This window comes from Leopardus geoffroyi, chromosome C1 (assembly GCF_018350155.1).
Source record: "Leopardus geoffroyi isolate Oge1 chromosome C1, O.geoffroyi_Oge1_pat1.0, whole genome shotgun sequence".
Classification (NCBI taxonomy): Eukaryota; Metazoa; Chordata; class Mammalia; order Carnivora; family Felidae; genus Leopardus; species Leopardus geoffroyi.
This window is the reverse complement of record NC_059328.1, coordinates 85,837,828-85,850,078: the sequence shown is the minus strand read 5'-3', so window position 1 is coordinate 85,850,078 and position 12,251 is coordinate 85,837,828. Positions and strand designations below refer to the sequence as shown.

The 12,251-nt window shown below is 41.0% G+C and overlaps 1 protein-coding gene across 15 annotated transcripts in view; it reads right to left on the bottom strand.

The window, feature by feature from the left end:
* CDC14A (cell division cycle 14A) overlaps positions 1-12,251 on the bottom strand; it is a 188,864-nt gene that overhangs the window by 24,327 nt on the left and 152,286 nt on the right. For 14 of the 15 annotated variants that reach the window (XR_006712541.1, XM_045478431.1, XM_045478425.1 and 11 more), the window contains 2 exons: positions 3,307-3,422; positions 972-1,019 (listed from right to left, as the gene is read on the bottom strand). Coding sequence is in view for 14 of the 15 variants with exons in the window: in XM_045478431.1 (XP_045334387.1) it covers positions 972-1,019; positions 3,307-3,422 (164 nt within the window). In the remaining variant the exon portion in view is untranslated. The remainder of the gene's footprint in view (positions 1-971; positions 1,020-3,306; positions 3,423-12,251) is intronic. The other variant, XM_045478427.1, reaches the window with a different exon arrangement.

Here is a 12,251-nt window from a genome sequence, read left to right as displayed (position 1 = left end):
TTCAATTCCCAGTGGCTAGTACAGTGCCAGACTCAGGAGAGAATGTTCAGTAAATGTCTGCTGAGTGGACAGAGAGGGAAAATTGACTCAAACCTGGACTACTAAGGGCCCAGTCACAGTTTTTAATACCAAACCTGTTTTATCCTGAGCAAACCATTTAATGTACCTGGACCTAATGTATCTGTTCTAGAAAAGATTATTTACTTGTAGACTCTCGCCTTCATCCTCCTCCCCCCAAACAACAGCTTAAGTACATGGTTTGCCTCTAAAACAAAGATGGGGAAAGTGGTACAAGGAAGCAGCTCAAGCTTCTGGAGAAGTCTGATCCCTCTCAGAACTGCCTGCACAAAACAGCCCTAAAACCGAGGGCTGAATGAGAACCAGAGGTGAGGGGTGAGTTGGATTTTTACCCCTATCTCATTAACAGTTTTGGCAAACATGTCTATGGCCCCCATCAAGCCCTACACTGCACCCTGGGACCACTGGTACCCAGGAACCACCCTGGGATGCTTTGGGGGACATTTTTGCAGAGAAAAACACTAATGTTTCCTCTTCAAATAGAGGACGGGGAAGGAAATAAAACTAGAAAATAAAGGAGAACAAACACATGTAAAAACTAGGGGCAAAGAGAACTGACAGAAATATTAAAAACTCAAAGGCAAAATCTATCACTGGATTGAAAGGCACGTTGCAGAGCAAGGGTAATTTAGAGACCCCACAACGTGCTGGAAGCACAGACTATGTTAACATCACAACGACAGCCACACGGCCCTGTGTGCACCTCAAGAAAACAAAAATCCTCTTCATGGTGAGCATTAAAAATAAGATGGGTTGTAACAATCTGGAACACGAAGGAACTCAAAGGGGAAGAGCTGTGCGCGATTTGTTTTCACCAGTTTAAGGGTTGGGAAATGTATCTAAAGGGCAGTGTTTGTTTACAAGCTACTAGAAATTCACCTCATTCACAGTACCTGAAAGGCTGGGGCATTGCTCTTGGGTGCCCTTTCGTATCATCCAACCTACGGAAATCAAAGACAAATGCTCACGCACTGCCAGGTTCGCATGTTTAAGCAAACACCAAAAAGCAGATCATATGGAGTCAAACCAGTACAAATATTACATTGGCAAAAGGGAGAAACCTCCCAAATGGATATCAGTACTCATTCCGTTTTTAAAGTAAATCCTACAACCAGCAGGAAACCAATTTTAGTCATTTTGTTTCATCTTGACTTTCATTTACAGCAAATTGCTTTAAATCAGAAGGTGGTGTTGCATCCACTTAGGGTAAAAAATATTTGGGGCACCTGGGTGGCTCAGTCGGTTAAGTGTCCGACTTCGGCTCAGGTCATGATCTCACAATCCGCAAGTTCGAGCCCCGCGTCGGGCTCTGTGCTGACAGCTCAGAGCCTGGAGCCCATTTCAGATTCTGTGTCTCCCTCTCTCTCTGCCCCTCCCCTGTTCATGCTCTGTCTCTCTCTGTCTCAAAAATAAACGTTTAAAAAAAAAATTAAAAAAAAAATTTTTGATTGATGACACCATGATGCTGTTAGAAAAAAACTGAATTCCAAAAAATGAAACAAAAATTCTGAGAATTAAAAAAGAAAACAGAAAAATCATATCAGAATAGCCTTGTAAATTTTGGGTAGTGGAGAGTCTCTCACTCTTTTGCCTACTTATGTGCCAAGTTATGTGCCAATTTATCCCTCTCTCCCCCTTAAGATTTCTTAAGAATCAAATATAAATCTGATTGAAATTAATTTTAAGCAATATAAAGCCATTTCTTAAGAGTTTCAAGGGCGGCGATGGTGAGTAAAAGAGATTAGAAATCTTGAAGGACCTTGCGCTGACTTAGGTGATATTCATAGCGAGCAGAGCACACTCTGAACAGTACTGGATTTGAAGATCAGCTCCAATCCAAATCCATCCCACTGGGGAGGGGCTGACGTTCTCTAACCTCAAGCAACCAACCCAAATGTGGGTAATGATGCATATCTTTTGTGTTAATTCAGTTAATCCTCATCTCCAAACTAAGTACCTAACGTGGCTCCTGACAGTAGTAGCTGCTCAGTGAATGGTACATCTCTTCAACTTTCTAGTGGTAGTTGGTGGTTATTACCAAGACCAGGCTTGCTATCCCATCTTCTCATGTTACTATGGCAAATGATTACCTTGACTTGAGCTATATACACCTTCATTTCTCAGGTCAGGGCACCAGTGCTCAGAGCATAGGTAATGATGTGCTCAGACCTAATCTGACTTGTGTTATACTCCTCCCAAATAACACATGAAAATTAAATTCCCTGTGAGTCTGTTTGACATGTATCCTGCTAGCAAAACACCCCTCTTGTTGTGCATGCCTCTCACTTAAAAGGCAAAGAAAAGTAGCCACTTCTCATTATAATCATTTGTGAACTTGTCACCCCAGTAAAGAATCTGGACGATATTCACAGATTTTTGCACATACATTGATCCTGGAGACTTTCTTCTTTAAGTAATCTGAACCGTTAGCAGGATCCAAATGTTGGGATCACAAGTCAAGTTCCATCACTTGATTCTGATTAGTAATTTTAGACTTTAAGCTCAGGATGGTTATTAACTGTACAGACACAGGTAATAATTGCTTATTCAATTCTCAAATAGAGAACATAAAGCTAAGGTGTTAGGATATACCAAAGCTTGGCATTCAGTACTTTTCTACACATTCTAGATTCAAAACAAAAGCCTCAGCACACCTGTGAGAATAGGACACGACAAGATAGGACACCCACTCGTGGAGGGAGAGTAGAATTCCAAATGGAATTTAGAGCACGGTCCCAGAGACACCTCACTGCACAGCAGTTTAAGTGGGACTCCAGAGAGGCACCTGTGTGGCTCAGTCAGTAAGCGGCCAACATCAGCTCAGGTCATCATCTCGTGTTTTGTGGGTTCAAGCCCCGAGTCAGGCTCTGTGCTGACAGCTCTGAGCCTGGAGCCTGCTTCGGATTCTGTGTCTCCCTCTCTCTCTGTCCTCCCCTGCTTGCTCTCTGTCTCTGTCTCTCTCCCAAAAATAAATAAACATTTAAAAAATTTTTTTAAAAGAGGTGGGACTCCAGAGACTGAAACTGCAGGAGCTGCTTTCAGTAAGCTTCTAAAACTTAGCTTCTCCCTATAGTGATAAAATAGTTAACAACACAAAATGGCAATAAGCCAAAAACAAAACCAAGAGGTAAACATGGCACTTGTATAATGATATTCAAAAGAGAAGATTAAACATCCTATCCACAAATGGAGGCACGAGATAAATTTAAAAGCTTAAAATTGATCTACCTAAATGCACAGGATGGTGAGGAGCGTGGCTGTCTCTGACTTTTTAAGGCACGTAGTTTGTCTCCCTGGGTTATACTATTTTTCATTTCCATGTCTTCATCCTCTTCTAAGTTATTCTGGAAAAAAAATGTATGTACCATAGAAAGGTTACTCTAAATAATTTTGCTTTATATTGATTTCTTAATAGACTATAGACTCTATATTTCGTATAGCTGATCTTAATATAGATTATCTTAAATAGCTTTAAAACACAGTGAGTTCAGCATTATCTATCTATCTATAGAAAGAGATAGATATAGATATATAGATATAGATATAGATATAGATATAGATATAGATACACTAACAAATGTTCAACTATTCATCAATTAAATATATCGGTCAAATTCCAAATCAAAGAAGCACAGGTATGGATGCGGTAGAATTTAAAAGGAGCTCCTTGTTACAATGGACCACAACCAAAGAGAATCTCATGCACACAAAAATCATGTTTCGGAATATAGCTCAGGCACAGACTGGCTCAATAGACACATTACAAATAGGTTTCCAGAGATTACTAGGATCCATCACTGCAAATTCTATAATTTATTTACAAAAATGAAAGATAAAACAATTTAGGATATCTATGTGATAACGTGTTAAGATCAATTAACACTAGGGGCGCCTGGGTGGCGCAGTCGGTTAAGCGTCCGACTTCAGCCAGGTCACGATCTCGCGGTCCGTGAGTTCGAGCCCCGCATCAGGCTCTGGGCTGATGGCTCAGAGCCTGGAGCCTGTTTCCGATTCTGTGTCTCCCTCTCTCTCTGCCCCTCCCCCGTTCATACTCTGTCTCTCTCTGTCCCAAAAATAAATAAACGTTGAAAAAAAAAATTAAAAAAAAAAAAAAGATCAATTAACACTAATAAAAGCATCCAAGACCTTTTGAGAAGGAGTTAAAGCCTACTAGATTGGGCAAGTGTGTTTCCTGCTGAAATAAGTCTTACAGTTTAAAATATGTAAGTTCCACGCTAGGTCTTTTCACATGCCAGCTCACATTTAACTCTCACAACTCAAGGCGGGGAGGACACTATTACCTATAAAGATTTAAAAAAGGAGGTACTCAAGGCACGTGGGTGGCCCAGTCAATTAAGTGTCCGACTTCAGCTCAGGTCATGATCTCATGGTCAATGAGTTTGAGCCCTGCATCCAGCTCTGTGCTGACAACTCAGAGCCTGGAGTCCACTTTGGATTCTGTCTCTCTGTCTCTCTCTCTGCCCCTCCCCCACTCATGCTGTCGCTCTCTCTCTCTCCCAAAAATAAATAAACATTCAAAAAAATTTTTTTCATAGTATTCCCTGATAATTCCTTGTTATTTCTGAGGGATTGGTTGTAATAATTCCATTTTCATTCATGAATTTATCTAGTTGGGTCATCTCCCTTTTCTTTTTGAGAAGCCTGGCTAGACGTTTATCAATTTTGTTTGTTTTTTAAAAAAAACCAACACTTGGTTTCATTGATCGGCTCTACAGTTTTTTTAGATTCTATATTGTTTATTTCTGCTCTGATCTTTACTATTTCTCTTCTTCTGCTAGTTTTGGGGTGTTCTGCCTCTAGTTCCTTTAGGTGTGTTGTTAGATTTTGTATTCGGGATTTTTCTTGTTTCTTGAGATAGGCCTGGATTGCAATGCATTTTCCTCTCAGTACTGCTTTTGCTGCATCCCAAAGCATTTGGATTGTTGTATTTTCATTTTAATTTGTTTCCATATATTTTTAAATTTCTTCTCTAATTGCGTGGTTGACCCATTCATACTTTAGTAGGGTGTTCTTTAACCTCCATGCTTTTGGAGGTTTTCCAAGACCTTTTCCTGTGGTTGATTTCAAGCTTCATAGCATTGTGGTCTGAAAGTATTCATGGTATGATCTCCATTCTTATATACTTATGAAGGGCTGTTTTGTGACCCAGTATGTGATCTATCTTGGAGAAGGTTCCATGTGCACTCGAGAAGAAAGTATATTCTGTTGCTTTGGAATGCAGAGTTCTAAATATATATGTGAAGTCCATCTGATCCAATGTTTCATTCAAGGCCCTTGTTTCTTTACTGATCCTGTGTCTAGATGATCTATCCATTGTTGTCAGTGGAGTATTAAAGTCTCCTGCAATTACCACATTCTTATGAATAAGGTTGCTTATGTTTGTGATTGTTTTATATATTTGGGGGCTCCTGTATTCAGCACATAGACATTTATAATTGTTAGCTCTTCCTGATGGATAGACCCTGTAATTATTATATAATGTCTTTCTTCATCTCTTATTACAGCCTTTAATTTATAGTCTAGTTTGTCTGATATAAGTATGGCTACTCCAGCTTTCTTTTGACTTCCAGTGGCATGATAGATAGTTCTCCATCCCCTCACTTTCAATCTGAAGGTGTCCTCAGGTCTAAAATCAGTCTCTTGTAGACAGCAAATAGATGGGTCTTGTTTTTTTATTCATTCTGATACCCTATGTCTTTTAGTTGGAGCATTTAGTCTAGTTACATTCAGTGTTATTACAGAAAGATATGGGTTTAGAGTCATTGTGATGTCTGTAGGTTTCATGCTTGTCGTGATGTCTCTGGTACTTTGTGGTCCTTGCAACATTTCACTCACAGAATCCCCCTTAGGATCTCTTGTAGGGCTGGTTTAGTGGTGATGAATTCCTTCAGTTTTTGTTTGTTTGGGAAGATCTTTATCTCTCCTTCTATTCTAAATGACAGACTTGCTGGATAAAGGATTCTTAGCTGCATATTTTTACTGTTCATCACATTGAAGATTTCCTGCCATTCGTTTCTGGCCTGCCAAGTTTCAGTAGATAGGTCTACACTAGTCTTATCAGTCTCCCTTTATATGTTAGAGCGTGTTTATCCGTAGCTGCTTTCAGAATTTTCTCTTTATCCTTGTATTTTGCCAGTTTCACTATATGTCATACAGAAGATTGATTCAAGTTATGTCTGACGGGAGTTCTCTGTGCCTCTTGGATTCCAATGCCTTTTTCCTTCCCCAGATCCAGGGAAGTTCTCAGCTATGATTTGTTCAAGTACACCTTCAGCCCCTTTCTCTCTCTCTTCCTCTTCTGGAATTCCTATTATACAGATATTGTTCCGTTTCATTGCATCACTTAGTTCTCTAAGTCTCCCCTCATACTCCTGGATTTTTTTATCTCTCTTTTTCTCAGCTGCCTCTTTTTCCATAATTTTATCTTCTAATTCACCTATTCTCTCCTCTGCCTCTTCATTCCGAGCCGTGGTCACCTCCATTTTATTTTGCAGCTCATTTATAGCATTTTTTAGCTCCTCATGACTATTTCTTAGTCCCTTGATCGCTGTAGCAATAGATTCTCTGCTGTTGTCTATACTTTTTTCAAGCCCAGCAATTAATTTTATGACTATTATTCTAAATTCTTGTTCTGTTATATTGCTTAAATCATTTTTTGATCAATTCGTCAGCTGTCGCTACTTCCTGGAGTTTCTTTTGAGGAGAATTCTTCCATTTCATCATTTTGGATAGTCCCTGGGGTGGCACAGAACTGCAGGGCACTTTCCCTGTGCTGTCTGGAGTAACTTGTGTTGGTGGGCGGGGCAGCAGTCAGACCTGATGTCTGTCCCCAGCCCACCGCTGGGGCCACAGTCAGACTGGTGTGTACCTTATATTCCCCTCTCCCAGGGGCAGGACTCACTGTGGAGTGGTGTGGCCCCTGTCTGGGCTACTTGCACACTGCCAGGCTTGTGGTGCTACTCTGATGGGATCTGGCTTATTAGCCGGGGTGGATCCGCAAGGTGCACAGGGGTGGGAAGGGCAGGCTTAGCTAGCTTTGCTGTCAGTGGTCCCCTGCGGGAGGGGTCCTGCAACACCGCAAGGGAGGCAGACCCATCGGAGGGATGGATCCACAGAAGCACAGCGTTGGGTGTTTGCACGGTGCAAGCAAGTTCGGTGATGGGAACTGGTTCTCTTTGGGATTTCGGCTGTGGGATGGGACAGGGAGATGGCGCTGGCCAGCGCCTTTGTTCACCGCCGAGCTGAGCTCTGTCTTCCAGGGCTCAACACCTCTCCCTCCCGGTGTCCTCTCACCCTCCCGCTCTCCGAGCAGAGCTGTTGACTTTTAACATTCCAGATGTTAAGTCCCGCTGGCTGTCAGAACTCCCGCAGTCAGCCCCTCCACTTGTGCAAGCCACACTCGGGGATTCCGCCTTGCCAGGCAGGCTACGCCTCCACCGCCCCAGCTCCCTCCCACCAGTCTGTGTAGCACGCACTGTCTTTCCACCCTTCCTACCCTCTTCCATGGGCCTCCTGTCTACTCTTGGCTCCGGAGAGTTTGTTCTGCTAGTCTTCTGGCGGTTTTCTGGGTTATTTAGGCAGATGTGGGTGGAATCTAAGTGATCAGCAGGACGCAGTGAGCCCAGCGTCCTCGTACCCTGCCATCTTCTCTACTCGCAATGTTGGTTTTTTTGAAAAGAATTAGTTTTTTGAAAAAACAAACAAAATTGATAAACCTCTAGCCAGGCTTCTCAAAAAGAAAAGGGAGATGACACAACTAGATAAAATCATGAATCAAAATGGAATTATTACAACCAATCCCTCAGAAATACAAGCAATTATCAGGGAATACTATGAAAAATTATATGCCAACAAACTGGACAACCCGGAAGAAATGGACAAATTCCTAAGCACCCACACGCTTCCAAAACTCAAACAGGAAGAAATAGAAAACTTGAACAGACCCATAACCAGCGAAGAAATTGAATCAGTTATCAAAAATCTCCCAACAAATAAGAGTAGAGGACCAGATGGCTTCCCAGAGGAATTCTACCAGACATTTAAAGCAGAGATAATACCTATCCTTCTCAAGCTGTTCCAAAAAATAGAAAGGGAAGGAAAACTTCCAGACTCATTCTATGAAGCCAGCATTACTTTGATTCCTAAACCAGACAGAGACCCAGCAAAAAAAGAGAAATACAGAACTACAATATCCTTGATGAATATGGATGCAAACATTCTCAGTAAGATACTAGCAAATCGAATTCAACAGCATGTAAAAAGAACTATTCACCATGATCAAGTGGGATTCATTCCTAGGATGCAGGGCTGATTCAACATTCACAAATCAACCAATGTGACACATCACATTAATAAAAAAAAAAAAGATAACCATATGATCCTGTCAATCGATGCAGAAAAAGCAATTTCTGACAAAATTCAGCATCACTTCTTAATAAAAACCCTCGAGAAAGTCGGGGTAGAAGGAACATACTTAAACATCATAAAAGCCATTTATGAAAAGCCCACAGCTAATATCATCCTCAATGTGGAAAAACTGAGAGCTTTCCCCCTGAGATCAGAACACGACAGGGATGTCCACTCTCACCTCTGTTGTTTAACATAGTGCTGGAAGTTCTAGTATCAGCAATCAGACAACAAAAGGAAATCAAAGGCATCGAAATTGGCAAAGATGAAGTCAAGCTTTCACTTTTTGCAGATGAAATGATATCAACATGGAAAACCCAATAGACTCCATCAAAAGTCTGCTAGAACTGATACATGAATAGAGCAAAGTCACAGGATACAAAATCAGTGTACAGAAATCAGTTGCATTCTTATACGCTAATAATGAAGCAACAAAAAGACAAATAAAGAAACTGATCCTATTCACAATTGCACCAAGAAGCATAAAATACCTAGGAATAAATCTAACCAAAGATGTAAAAGATCTGTATGCTGAAAACTATAGAAAGCTTATGAAGGAAATTGAAGAAGATACAAAGAAATGGAAAAACATTCCATGCTCATGGGTTGGAAGAATAAATATTGTTAAAATGTCAATACTACCCAAAGCAATCTACACATTCAATGCAATCCCAATCAAAATTGCACTGGCATTCTTCTTGAAGCTAGAATAAGCAATCCTAAAATTTGTATGGAACCACAAAAGACCCCAAAGAGCCAAAGTAATATTGAAGAAGAAGACCAAAGCAGGAGGCATCACAATCCCAGACTTTAGCCTCTACTACAAAGCTGTAATCATCAACACAGCATGACATTGACACAAAAACAGACACATAGACCAATGGAATAGAATAGACTCCAGAATTGGACCCACATATGGCCAACTAATCTTTGACAAAGCAGGAAAAAATATCCAGTGGAAAAAAGACAGTCTCTTTAACAAATGGTGCTGGGAGACCTGGACAGCAATATGCAGAAGGATGAAACTAGACCACCATTCACAAAAATAAACTCAAAATGGATAAATGACCTGAATGTGAGACAGGAAACCATCAAAACCCTAGAGGACAAAGCAGGAAAAAACCTCTCTGACCTCAGCCGCAGCAATTTCTTACTTGACACATCTCCAAAGGCAAGGGAATTAAAAGCAAAAATGAACTATTGGGACCTCATGAAGATAAAAAGCTTCTGCACTGCAAAGGAAACAATCAATAAAACTAAAAGGCAATCAATGGAATGGGAAAAGATATTTGCAAATGTCATATCAGACAAAGGGCTAGTATCCAAAATCTATAAAGAGCTCACCAAACTCCATACTTGAAAAACAAATAATCCAGTGAAGAAATGGGCAGAACACATGAATAGACACTTCTCTAAAGAAGACATCTAGATGACCAACAGGCACATGAAAAGATGCTCAACGTCGCGCCTCATCAGGAAAATACAAATCAAAACCACACTCAGATACCACCTCATGCCAGTCAGAGTGGCCAAAATGAACAAATCAGGACACTATAGATGCTGGAGAGGATGTGGAGAAACGGGAACCCTCTTGCACTGTTGGTGGGAATGCAAACAGGTGCAGCCGCTCTGGAAAATAGTGCGGAGGTTCCTCAAAAAATTAAAAATAGATCTACCTTATCACCCAGCAATAGCAGTGCTAGGAATTTACCCAAGGGATACCGGAGTGTTGATGCATAGGGGCACTTGTACCCTAATGTTTATACCAGCACTTTCAACAATAGCCAAATTATGGAAAGAGCCTAAATGTCCATCAACTGATGAATGGATAAAGAAATTGTGGTTTATATACACAATGGAATACTACATGGCAATGAGAAAGAATGAAATATGGCCTTTTGTAGCAACGTGGATGGAACTGGAGAGTGTTATGCTAAGTGAAATAAGTCATACAGAGAAAGACAGATACCATATGGTTTCACTCTTATGTGGATCCTGAGAAACTTGACAGGAACCCATGGGGGAGGGGGAGGAAAAAAGAAAAAAAAAAAAAAAAGAGGTTAGAGTGGGAGAGAGCCAAAGCATAAGAGACTGTTAAAAACTGAGAACAAACTGAGGGTTGATGGGCGGGGGGAGGGAGGGGAGGGTGGGTGATGGGTATTGAGGAGGGCACCTGTTGGGATGAGCACTGAGTGTTATATGGAAACCAATTTGACAATAAATTTCATATTTAAAAAAAAATTTTTTAAGGAGGTGCTCATAGAAGTTAAGAATATTGCCCAAGCTCCCCTAAGCTCTTCATGACAGCCATGATTTTAAAATCAGATTTCTTAACCCCAGATACAATGTTCTTTCTAAAATATATGCCACAGCACACTAACATTGCACCAGTAGAGATTTTATTTTGCCCATTTCCTCCCCTGAATAATTCATATGAATTTGGTAAGATTCCTTGCAGCCATAAAAGTCCCCCCCACCTCTTTAGAGCTAGAACTCTTATTTGATGAAGGGTATACAAAAATATACTTCCCTCAGTCAAATCCTAGTCATTTCTGATAGCCATTCCGGGATCAAAATACTTCTTTGCTCCCTGTCACCTAAGGTGGGTTGCATGAATACCTCTGGGGTCAGTAGGCATGTCCTGGGTAAAAAGACCACACCTTACTACTATAGCTCTGAGTATAAAAAAGAAAAATAGACATACAAAGCACACAGCCAGTGGGAAAGAAGAAATGAAGATAAAAGCTTTCTAGAGGGGGTGATCCCTTAACTGGGTCTTAAAGAAGCAGTACAGGTGAAGCCGGACAAATCACACTTTGTCATCCTGGCAAAGAACAATAGTTCACCAGTCACAGGATCCTGGAACCTTAAAGTCAGAGGATTCTCTTTAAGTCATAAGTTGCCCATAGATAAAAGTCTCCAGAATCCGTAATTGTTCATCTCTGTCCATACAACCCCAGTGGGGAAGAATCCATTACCACCCAAGGAAGGCTGCAGGAAGGGAAATAAGGCAGGCCCGAAGGCTAGGCTTGCTCGCTGGATGGTACACAACACAATCAACATGGGTGCTGTTACCAGTTACTTGTACCTGGTGGAAGGACCAGCACATAGCCAAAGTCTCTAGAGTACGAAGTGGGGTCAAGAAGTATATAAGCCTTCAGGGCACCTGTGTGGCTCAGTCGGTTAAGCATCTGACTTTTGCTCAGGTCATGATCTCGTGGTTCGTGAGTTCCAGCCCTGCATCGGGCTTTGTGCTGACAGCTCGAAGCCTGGAGCCTATTTTGGATCCTGTCTCCCTCTCTCTCTGCCCCTCCCCCACATGTACTCTGTGTGTCTCTCTCTCTGAAAAATAAAGATTAAAAAAAATTTTTTTAGTAATAAAAAAATATATATAAGCCTTCATGGGATAGACTTCTTGAAGGACCTGACAAGATCTTCACCCTCATCAGTCAGATTCACTGTCTAATGTGTGCCTTTGTGGGAAAGCCAAGAAAGTCTGTTTGTCTTTCCAACTAGGGGAATCTTTGTGTTCCCAACTTTGAAATTCCTTCAAAATTCTAAGGAAAAGTGATCCTCAACCTAAAATTCCAAAATTCAACCTATCAGTCAAATGTAAAGGTAGAACAAAGATACAAAAATTTACCTCCCACACTCTCTTCCTGAGCAAATTATTACAGAAGGTATCAGGGAAAAGGAAAGAAGATAACAGGAAATCCAGGAAAATTAGGAATCTAACCGAAGAGTGT